This window comes from Macadamia integrifolia, chromosome 11 (assembly GCF_013358625.1).
Source record: "Macadamia integrifolia cultivar HAES 741 chromosome 11, SCU_Mint_v3, whole genome shotgun sequence".
Taxonomy (NCBI): domain Eukaryota; kingdom Viridiplantae; phylum Streptophyta; class Magnoliopsida; order Proteales; family Proteaceae; genus Macadamia; species Macadamia integrifolia.
Window position 1 is genome coordinate 5,963,062 of NC_056567.1, and position 11,705 is coordinate 5,974,766.

General features: G+C 37.0%; 1 protein-coding gene across 1 annotated transcript; it reads left to right on the plus strand.

Annotated features, from left to right (window-relative positions):
• The first annotated feature begins 5,555 nt into the window (after window positions 1-5,555).
• On the plus strand, window positions 5,556-9,582 carry LOC122093604 (glycosyl hydrolase 5 family protein-like). The gene is made up of 4 exons (XM_042663961.1): window positions 5,556-5,958; window positions 6,865-7,112; window positions 8,105-8,625; window positions 9,021-9,582. Exons 1-4 carry the CDS (start codon window positions 5,557-5,559, stop codon window positions 9,452-9,454), a joined length of 1,605 nt encoding a protein of 534 aa, XP_042519895.1. The 5' UTR covers window position 5,556; the 3' UTR covers window positions 9,455-9,582.
• The last annotated feature ends 2,123 nt before the right edge of the window (window positions 9,583-11,705 follow it).

Here is an 11,705-nt window from a genome sequence, read left to right on the forward strand (position 1 = left end):
CTGATCCATTATTCTTTTTTCTGACCCGAAAAAGAATAATCATTTGTACGGGTGACCAAACGAATGTGTACTTTTAATTGAACACGTCCATCTTGCTCAGAATTTCGTCCTCTTCGCAACCATGGAAAGAAATAGGACCTCTTTACGTGTAAAATTGAAGATATAGCTCCCGATAGTCCTTAAGGCCTTGAAAATATAAAACCTGCAAAAAGAGAGTAAAACCCAAGGTAGCTCCATTCTAAATATGTAAAATGCATGTTTTACTACCCTAGATTTCACACATAAATGTGCTCATCATTGAGCATGGTTACAATGAACTATCACAAATGGATGTAGACCATATATATAAGACAATGAATTGTGACATCGTTGCTCAGTGCACAAATTTCTATACAATCATTTTTTTTTTACCCTAAGAGAAGAGAAGACCGTTCCTCATTTCGCATGGAAGAGGGAATGGATATTCAAAAAAAAAAAAAAAAGATTATTATAAGACAAGAAAATTGTACCACTCAAAGAGTCACATTGGCCAATCAATTTTTGTGAGGATACTTTATATTTCCAAATCACCTATTAATAAGGTTTCCAATGCCTAAAGTTACTTAGATGACATGTTTGTACTAAAAATAGTAGCTGAAAAATCAAGTTTTTAACTCGACTTGCTCTCCTTAAAATTTGGTGACTTGAGTAAGTCAAATCTGGGGATGAATTACTTTTAGGGAGAAAAAACTCTGTACATTGGCCATGGAGAAGTGGGGATGGATTGTGAAAGAGGCCCTTGTCCCTGCCTCCACTTCCCCATATGTGTATGGGCATGGGGAATGTGGAGAAAAAGAGTGAAATGGGAGCCAAGGGAGTGGAAGAGTGAAGCAAAATTCTAAGTATCAATATCTGGTCGGACATTTTGGCTGATCCGTATCAATATCTGCCACTTGATACTAATACTTTCCTTATGTGATATCGGTGGATTTTTTCACAAAAAAAGAAAAAAAAAAAGAAAAGAAAAAAGGAAGATATTGATGGAACGGTTCTTATTGGGGGGTAATATTAGACTTAAGGGCAAAACTTCTTAGTTCTAATCAATACGGCCGATCCATACCGATATCCATATCATAGGACAAGACAGTTATCATTATCGGTGGATGACATCTGATGAAGACATGAAGTTGCTAGGTCAACCTTTTTTTTTTTTCTGAGTAAAAGACTAAATTAAAATATAGTAACAAAGATACAACGTTTTGGGTTATAGATATACATCGAGTTTTTGTTAGCCATTATCATATGATCTAGATTGATAAAAAAAACAATTACCTCGCTCATTAGTAGGCCCGAGATAAAAAAAACAAGGTTTTCCATAGATTTGTACACATCCAAATAAAGGGGGCTACGCTCAAAGGCCATGAGGTAGTGATTAGGTCAAAAGATAAGTTAAGAAGACCTCCGAATTGCTCCAAATTTCCTTCACCTCCCACTTCTGTTGTAATACATGTTGCGCCCCAAATAGTAGAGGTCAACTTGAAGATCATGCTTCTCTTCAATAAGATGAAAGTGAAAATCACCTCAAAACCTCAATGAAATGGACATCAAATCTCAACTTTGCACATCATGTAATAATTCTTGAGTGCTATATTTTATTGTCGAGATATTGCAGAAAACACATTATTTCATTACAATAAAAAAATTGTAAAATAAAAAAAAAAAATCCATACACTATTAAAATTGAGAACACAATAGAAGTTTGCTTTTACACTATATTTTTATAAGTGATTAATAATCGGAGTTTAATAATCGGAGTTGACAAAAATCATCCTATGTCTAGAAATAAAACCCTAAACCCTTTCCTAAACTAATGTACCTCAACTAAAGTATTAGGACCTGGAAAGTTGAAAATCCTAGGTCTAATCCAATTACTTTGAAATGATTGAATCAAAGGCAATCGAAGTTCCAAGAGATAATATTTACTTTGAAATGATTGAATCAAAGGCAATCGAAGTTCCAAGAGATAATATTATGTTTTGAAGGAGTTAGTTGAGAATGATGGGATCAGAAAATTATGAGAAGATCATGAAAATTTGAAAATTCTAGATCAAAACTACTTATTTGAAAGGGGGCTCCATTGATATTGAAATCTAATCAATCCGGGTTCCAGGAGAAAAGTTTTGTTTTGAGGACAATCCTTAGCTGACAATGGTACTGGTAGAAAATTGTGAGGGGATAGTGGCAATTTGAAGTTAATAGGTCTAACAACCTAATTTATTTTGAAAGGGTGATCCGATGACATTGAAATTAGATCAATTAGAATTCCATGAGAAAAGATTTCAAAAATCATCATTCACCCTCAATGATGGGACTAAATAATCGTAAGGGACCATGGAATGTTGCCATTAGTGAACATTTCTTTTTATTAGTAGTAGTGTTATGATAGTAATGAAGTTAGTATTAAGGTGGAGGGATATAAACTTCCATGACGGTTTGAAAAAACCATGATGATGCTACTTTTGGTGGTGGTTCTTGATAAACGCCACCGTAGAGATCCACCAAAGTGCAGCCATTTATAGCTTTTCTTGTTTTGTCTTCTAATTCAATTGTTTTCCTGTTCTTATTCTTCTCCTGCTCCTTGAAATATGCCCGTTTTTTCTTACATAATTTTTGGTTCTTAAAACTTAGTTATTTAAAGGGATTTGAAAGAATTTGAGGAAATATGCAGGTAGAAAACAGAGAAATCCATATCAATCAAGAAAAGTATTCTTCGATGGCTATAGCACACCTGTTAAGTTTGTCTTGAATTCTTTACCCGTTTTGAAGATTGACTAGCTTCGATATATTTTGGTGGCGACCTGGATGGAAAGTCTTCTGAGATCTGTGATGGAAGCAGAGGGGTTGGGTCGATAGGCCCAAACACATCACTGATCTCGTATGGGGGTGTGGGGGCTACGCCCTCGTGGTCGGTTTGACTGGATTGACCGCTACCCGATGGGTCGACCCATGACTTGAAGTATATAATGTATTGTTGTCTTGTTGAAAAAGTCATTGTATTTTGAGGATTTTTCAAGCTAGGGTTTCAGGGCAAGTTTTCTCACCGCTGCTTGGGTGTAATCTCTCTTCTGCATAGTGAAACATCTTCTTCTTCGTCCGAGGACATAGCACACCTCATTAAATCTCTGTGTTATGCAAATCTATTATCTGTTTATTTTCATATTTTCTTAGTGTTTGCATTAACAACACCCATGTACCCGATGTCTATGGGAACCAGGAGTTTGGATCACATTCACGTACAAGAATACTCTCGTATGCCGGCCCTTATGATCGACCTAACCCCTCTACCTAGTCTCTCATAGGTCTCTAGACTCAGTGGAGTCCGCCCCATTCCTCCCCCACATCCATGGGAAGTCTGGAAGTTCCTTTTTAATTTATCATCTATTAATTTTCCCATGTGATATAGGTCCGGGTCTATCTGATCAAGAACAATATGATGTAATTTACCATCCACTTACGGGATTGTGTATCCCTAGGAGTCCAGATGTACCTCCAGTAGTACCTGTTAAGCTAGGTTCTTGGGTCCAACCTGAAGCTTGGACCTACACGCCTGAAAAGAATCTACAGATTAAAGATGCATACTACTGTTTACAAGCTGAAGGAGAAGGTAAACCTGTCAAGTTTGGAACAGATAGTGATTGCCAAGGCTTAAATGCACAATGGGAGAGAATAACAAAATCCAAATTCCACTTCTCGACAATAGTTAACAATACTGCCTTGTGGTTGGATATAGATTCTAACAACACTATTGTTACAAATCGATGCAAATGCTTGATTGGATCATGTGAACCGGCCAATCAATTGTTCCATATTATCCCTAGTACCATACCCTATGATTTCTAAGATGTAAACTTGAAATGTACCTTCATAAACAAATCCAAGAGAATTACAATCCTTTATGTTGTCCAACTAAGATTTTTAGTCAGAATTTTGTGTACATATATTGCAAGCATTGCTATTACTAACATTTCCTACTAAATGTCTTACTGTTGGGCATGGTTACAATGAGCAATCACAAATGGGACTTGGACCATATAAGACAATGAATTATTCTTATTGTAGGAGAAGACTAGGGAGGATTGAGAGGGGGAGATAAAAGAACTACCTAATGGTCTTCCATAAGGGTCGAAGTTTCGCCCAGCAAGCCCGAGCCCACTCAAGCCCTGTCAAGATATTATGTAAGTTAAGCTGGAATTAATATCCTCTCAAGTAGGGTTGTCAACAGGTCAGGCCAGTCTGGTCTCGGTTGGCTGCCTGACTGGCCTTGTATCAAAATCGAGGTCGACTGTTTATGAACAGGTGGGACTCAAATCCGACACATTTAATAAATGATCTGAGCCAGACCAGTCTTTAAATGGTTGGATCCAATCGATCTTGTCGGGTCGGGCTTGGGATTGACATCCATACTCTCAAGCATTAAGAAGTTGCATGAAGGTAAGACCAAGCAATGGGAAGAAAGTCGTCAAGCACCTCAAAGCTTCAATGGAGAAGAAACATCAACAATAAGTGTTCTACATTGGCGTATTTACGGCATAGAAATTAATTTCAAGTTTGTATATTATGTAATAATTCCTAAGTGTTATATTTTATGGCGTTAATATTGAACAAAATGCATTATTTCATTAAAATAAGTTTGTGAAAAATATAAAGAAAAATTGTAAAAATACAGAAAAATCAATACACCAATAAAATTGAGAACATAATAATTTTTCTTTTTTTACACAATATATTTTAAAAAACAGTTAGCAATCGGAGTCGGCAAGAATCAGTATGCCTTTAAAAAAAAAACCCTAAATCCTTCCCTAAATTAATGTATCTCAACAAAGATATTAGGACCTTGGAAAATTGAAACTCCGAAGTCTAAACCAATTATTTTAAAAAGGGAATCTAATAACATTTAAAACAAGGCAATCAGAATTCTAAGAGAAAATATTACGTTTTGAGGAACATTATTAGCCGGGGACAAAAAAATTGCAAGGAGACCATGGGAAATAGAAAACTCTAGGTCTAAACCACATAGTTTTGAAAGTATTAGTAATAATATTATAACACCAATACAAAAATGTTCTCATACGTGAATGTGATCCAGACATACTCGTTTGTAGCTCACTAGCTTCCATTGGAACCAGACCCCGATTTCCCTCTCTCCCATCAGCTTTTGCCACATCCAGCAGCAGGCTAAGATACATTCAGAAAATAGTGGCGTGTAAGTAGAGATCTAATTTGAATCCAAGACAAACCGGAACAACAAAATCCAGATCAGCCAAGATGGATTCACAGGAGTTTTTTTTTGGGGTAAAGAGATTCATATATAAGAGTGGCTGTTATGGATTTTCGGATTTCCCACCAGGTTGATTGTTTCATTGGCAAATTAATTAGCTAGCAGTGTTGCTATTAATAGGCTTAATAAGATCTGTAGATCCTATCTGAATGAAACAATTTCCTCTCATCCATTAGGTCATCTATAAGTAATCAATCTCTTTTTTTTCTTAACTCAACATTAGAAATTCTGAGGGAGAGATGGGGAAGTTCTATACCATATTTTCGCTTCTAGTTCTTTTGATCATCTCTCAGCAAGTATTGGCTCTCCCAACATTACCTCTTTATACAAATTCAAGATGGATTGTGGACGAAGATGGGAAAAGAGTGAAGCTAGCTTGTGTGAATTGGGTTGGACACCTTCAGCCAATGCTGGCTGAGGGTCTCAGCAAGCAGCCTTTGGATAAAATATCAAAGAAGATATTATCAATGGGATTCAATTGTGTTAGGCTTACATGGCCAACTTTCATGGTTACCAATGAGACCTTATCTTCTATGACTGTTCGTAAGTCCTTCGAGAGCTTCAACCTTCATGAATCCATTGCTGGCATGGAAGTCAATAATCCATTCATTCTTAATATCACCGTTGTGCAAGCTCTCCAGGTAATGTATCTTATTTCTATATCATTTATTTATGGAAAAAGATTGGGTATGTCAATATTATGTTAATAATATCGTGAGTTAGGACCCATTGTGTTTGTTTCTCTCTTTCCTGTTTTTTGAAATAACCCCCTTATCCTTCCTATATGATATTCCATCCTGTGCCCCTATTGGAACCGTCCGCTAGCACATACTCTACACCATCAGCATACCTATCCCTCTCCCTTTATTTATTCATTGATTGCCTTATTATTTATTGGGAAGAGGAGCTGAAAGGGAGCATGACAAAAACTGCCGGGACAAGGTGAAGTCAGGGTCTGGTTCCAACGAAAACGACGGAGATACAAATGGGGGTGCCCAGATCACACTCATGTACAGGAATGTTCTCCTACACCCATGTGATCGACATAAGGACTCCACTAAATCTAAAGACCTACGCTACAGAGAGAGAGAGAGAGATAATTGTGTTTGTTTTAGGTAACTAAATACATCCAACCAAGCCCAATCCTGAGCCCAAGAAAAATCCCAATGGCCATTTCTTTTGGGTTAGGCTTGGGTAGGTTGAGGTAAACTATCTGGACTCACCCTTATGCCTACCCCTAATATATATTTTAAGGGCAAGGCATTGCTGCTAGGCTGCGTGTTCCTCAATCAATGTGGGGCCAATGATAGTGTTGGGACATCAACAGTGATGAGATTTTCACAATTACTATAAAACTTCTAAATAAAAAACTATAAGAAGCAAAGTTTAAATAGGCCCCCATATGACAGAAATAGCCACTAGATAGAGTAGGAAATCTCATAGCAAATGAAAGAAACTTTTGATTTTAGTACATAAATTAAGGAATTTCTTTTATTTAAATCATTTTATATTTTCTGTTTAGAAACTTCATATTGTAAGTTCTGCAGGAAGTGGTTAAGAACCTTGGACAGAACAATGTGATGGTGATATTAGACAACCATGTAAGCAAACCTATGTGGTGTTGCAACAGATATGATGGTAATGGCTTCTTTGGCGATCGCTACTTCAATCCACACATTTGGCTTGAGGGGTTAAGCAAAATTGCCACAATGTTCAATAGTGTTCCCAATGTCGTTGGCATGAGCCTGAGGAATGAACTGCGAGGACCTGGGACAAATGACAGTGCTTGGTACAAGTATGTTACCACATTTCCAAATTTTAACATAAATTTCATCATTTAAAAAAATATTAAAAAAAAAAACTATTTCTTTTCTTCGCAACCAAACATAACCTAAGTAACACTGATTTATGGCCATATCTTCACATATAGTGGCATAATCTCAACCAAATGGCATAACACTCCCCTCCAAAAAAAAAAAAAAAAATGAATAAATAAAGAAGAAGGGTTACTATATCCTCAATTTAAGAAGAGCTGAAGCTTGAGGAAGTAGAGGCATAGGGGGAAAATGTGGAAAAGTCAAATAGTTTAAAAATTATATGACAAGAAGTAGGAGTGTCAAAAAATCCAGGTCAACCTAAACCAGCCTTAGCCCGCCCTGAGCCCGAATAGGGTTTGGGTTGAGATTTCAGCCCATAGGGTGGGTTAGGGTTGAGATTTTCAGGCCTGATGCAAGGATGGGTTGGGCCTAGGTTGAGGTCTTGACCCAACCCAACCCAACCATGTGTATTAAGTATATAATCATATAAATATGCTAATAATTATTAATGGGTAGTTATAAAAAAAGATCTTTTGTTTTCCACAATCTACACATATACAAAAACTTTGGTCTTTGGCCTCTGCATTGCATCAAGATCAAACAACCAAGTAACCAATAGTATTAGGTTGAACTGGATTGGGTTAAACCCGACCCAATCAAGGTCCATCAGGGTTGGGTTGGGTTGGACTAAACCCTACAGCGTTGGGCCCAGGCTGAGATATCCCAGCCCGACCTAGGGTTGGGATGGGCTTGGGTTGAGTTAAGAGACCTTGGGGTTGGGCTAACCCAACCCAACTCACTAATAAGAAGTAATGTGCATGGCATAGACTCAGGTACCTTCACTAGTAGCATCATCCCCTCAACACCCCGCACAACCACCACCTCCCCAAAAAAAAAAAAAAAAAAAAAAAAAAAAAAAAAAAAAACCAGAAAACTGATAACTAATGGTCTTCTATTTTCTTTGCATTAGCTTCATGCAAAAAGGAGCAGCATTAGTACATGATGCAAACCCCAAAGTTCTTGTTATTCTCTCCGGTCAAGACTTTGATAAAGACTTGGGAATGCTAAAGAATCGACCAGTGAATGTTACTTTCAAGGGGAAGCTTGTATTTGAGATTCATTGGTATAGTTTTGCTGCTACTAATGATTGGATGAATGGCAACCCCAATGATGTATGCGCAAGTCAAGTGCAATATTTGAGGGATCATGCATTCTTTCTGTTGGATCAAGGGTATCCATTATTTATGAGCGAGTGGGGTGTAAATCTAAAAGAAAATTATGTAGCTGATGATAGGTACTCAAGCTGCTTTTTTGCTCTTGCGGCCGAATTGGACATAGATTGGGCATTGTGGACACTTATGGGTAGTAATTACTATAGAGAAAATGTTATGGCAATGAATGAATACTATGGTGTCTTGAATTGGGACTGGTCAGAAATTCGGAACCCAAGCTTCATGCAAAGGCTCTCTTCTCTACAGTTCCCTTTCCGAGGTATGTTATCTATCTTTTCACTCCTTTGATCACCATAAAAAAATGTTGATATTTGTTAAGTTTGTCTCGAATTTTCGATCCATTTTGAAGATCGATCCGCTTTGACATATTTTGGTGGTTATCCAAATGAGAAGGTCATTATATTTTGGGGGGGGGGTTTTCGAGCTAGGGTTTCAGGGCGAATTTTCTCGCCGCTCGCTGCATGAGTGTAATCTCTCTTCTGCATAGTGAAACATCTTCTTCTTCACACGAAGACGTAGCACACCACCCTAGTGTGTGAACCTCATTAAATCTCTATGTCGTGTGGATCTTTTATCTATTTGTTTTTCGTATTTCTTGGTGTTTGATTCAACAATATTTGATTTACTATCTATTGGTTTTCTTGTGTGATGTAGGACCTGGTCTTTCTGATCATGAACAATATGATGTAATTTACCATCCATTTATGGGATTGTGTATCCCTAAGAGCCCAGATGCACCACCAGTGGCTCCTGTTAAGCTAGGTTCTTGTGTCGAACCTGAAGCATGGACTTATACGCCTGAAAAGAATCTGCAAATTAAGGATGCATACTATTGCTTGCAAGCTGTTGGAGCAGGTAAACCTGTGACATTTGGAACTGATAGTGATTGCAAAAGCCCAAATGCAAAATGGGAGAGAATAACAAGCTCCAAGTTCCACTTCTCAACAATGGTTAACAACAGTGCAGTGTGCTTGGATATAGGCTCTAACAATACTATTGTTACAAATCGATGTAAATGCTTAACTGGATCATGTGAACCTGCGAATCAATGGTTCCATATCATCCCTAGTACTATACGTTATGATTAATCCTAGAATGTACACTAGAAATCCCACTTCTATAAACAAATCCAAGAGAATTACTTTTTTTTTTGTTAACCAAGGTGTCTGGGTCAGTTTACACGCACCTCAACTAATGCTCAGGGAGTCTAGCACAGTAATCCACCGCCATGGTCTTCACTTAAATCGCAGATGCACAGATGAGGAATCGAAAAGTAACCAATTTTGATATGTCTAATAAAAGAATACTGTTTAGAGATATGGTTGTTGCCTACATTTCTTTGTAAAGTGCTTACTTTGTATTCATTTAGTACAGTGATTAAGGTGTCACTTGGACAATCACTTTACTAAATCCCACCGGATATGTCAAGCCTGCCCCAAGCCCAGGAGAGCCTGGTGGGGGTTTTCAGCCTGAGGCTGGCTTGAGCTTGGGTTAGGCCAACCCTATAAGTACATGGAAAAGATAAAGGGCTATGGGTTAACTACAGTAATTTATATTTACTAGATATCATTAATTTAAATATTGAATATACAAATATTTAGGTTAAAATTTATTTCTACTATGTTTGGTGAAAATAGAACCAGTCCCAGCCTACTGGGCTTGCGCTGAAATATCCAAACCAACCTAGGGCTAGGCTGGTCCCTAGAGCTCTATTCCTGGGTCTTCAAAATCCCAGTCCAATTGCACCCCTGGTCTTTGTTGTCAGAGAGAGAGAGAGAGAGAGAGAGAGAGAGAGAGAGAGAGAGAGAGAGAGAGAGAGGGGTAGAAGCTGATATGCCAAAAAATTTCCCTATTTATTATGGAATTCTGTGGAAGAGGGTTAAGTAATTAACAACCTCAACTGCAGCTGAGTTTCATTTGACTCAGTAATTTCTTAACTGGGAATGTCTATATTCATCTTGATTAGGTTTTGCTATTTTTTAACTCGACTTGGGTGACTTACCCAAATCAAAATCTAATTTTGGAACTGTCGAAAAGATGAGAACCTTCACAATTTTATGAACCCACTTCATTTCTTAAGATGTTAAACTAATTGATTCATGTATGCAATGTTAACTAGTAGACCTATTTTTTCGAGTCTATTATCTTTTGAATTAGATTATGCTACAAACAAATTATATGTTAACTATGAAACGCATCCATAAGCTACCAAATCATCAGTCATGTGACCAAAATCAGTTGGTATATGTTGTTAAGGTAGGAAGCACATCCATATCCTTCCAAAAAATTTCCAAATTCATTAAGAAGCATTTCTTCATTTCTTTATAGAGAAACAAATCCTTTTCCATACATACAAAATAACAAAAACAATTTTTTTTTAAAATTAAAAATAAGGATAAATCTATCTGATATAACCTATTCCAGAGATCGATTCCATGACCATTCCCATGTTTTAAACTTTGATTGTCATGATAATGCATCATATTTTCTCCGTAAGGTATATGTCATCTATTGGAATTTGGCAATCTTTCAATAACAGCCTATCTTCTAACTTTTGTAAATCACCATATGACCAAGGTGGTGACAATAAGTTGTCACTATTTTACATGATTAGTAGGAGACAAAATACATTCTAGATAAGACGAAATCCATTAATAAGCATAAGGTTTTAGTTACCGGAAATATCCCTTATTGATGGATATCCAATGGATAGCTTTGTGAGGATAAAGCAAGAATCCCACTTTGTGAAATGGACAATGGTTTAGAGAGTTTTTAAGGTACGGTGAATTTTTTCATTCTCTAACAATGGATGTAAACATCCGCATCAAATAATATTAAAATCTTTACATTGTGTAATTATTTTCTTGATTTCTTCTTCGTGATTGCATATTATCCCTAACTTATTTGATAGCTCCATGGCTCCTATTAGAATTAGACCCAGACTTCCCTTCCTCATTCTCTCTCTCAGCAGTGGTTCTTCCACCTTTACAGTAGAAAAGATAAAATAATCACAAGAGAGTGAGGTGTAAATCGAGAACCATATGTACTTTTTTTTTTTAGTGGTAAACACATCCAAATATAACCAGAACAAAAAATCCTGATCAACCAAGATCAATTCAAAGTATGAATTGGATTTTAAGGGTTTTCTTAGTCTAATCAGTTAGCAGGTTTGACTGTTACAGTGGAGCCAAAACCTACATCTATTAATAGGCTTTGGATTCATGGACCACCAATTCTAATGAAACTACTCCCTCCAACTCACCTTTTATCCATTGGGTCATCTATATAAGTAATCACTCACTCTTTGCCAAACTCATCAGCACAACTTCTAAAGGAGAC

Bases quoted from the DNA above. Each gene is read 5' to 3' on its own strand.
- LOC122093604 (XM_042663961.1), top strand. From the start codon at position 5,557: ATGGGGAAGTTCTATACCATATTTTCGCTTCTAGTTCTTTTGATCATC. The intron at 5,959-6,864 runs GTAATGTATCTT...TAAGTTCTGCAG, and splicing joins CCGTTGTGCAAGCTCTCCAG to GAAGTGGTTAAGAACCTTGG. The intron at 8,626-9,020 runs GTATGTTATCTA...TGTGTGATGTAG, and splicing joins TCTACAGTTCCCTTTCCGAG to GACCTGGTCTTTCTGATCAT.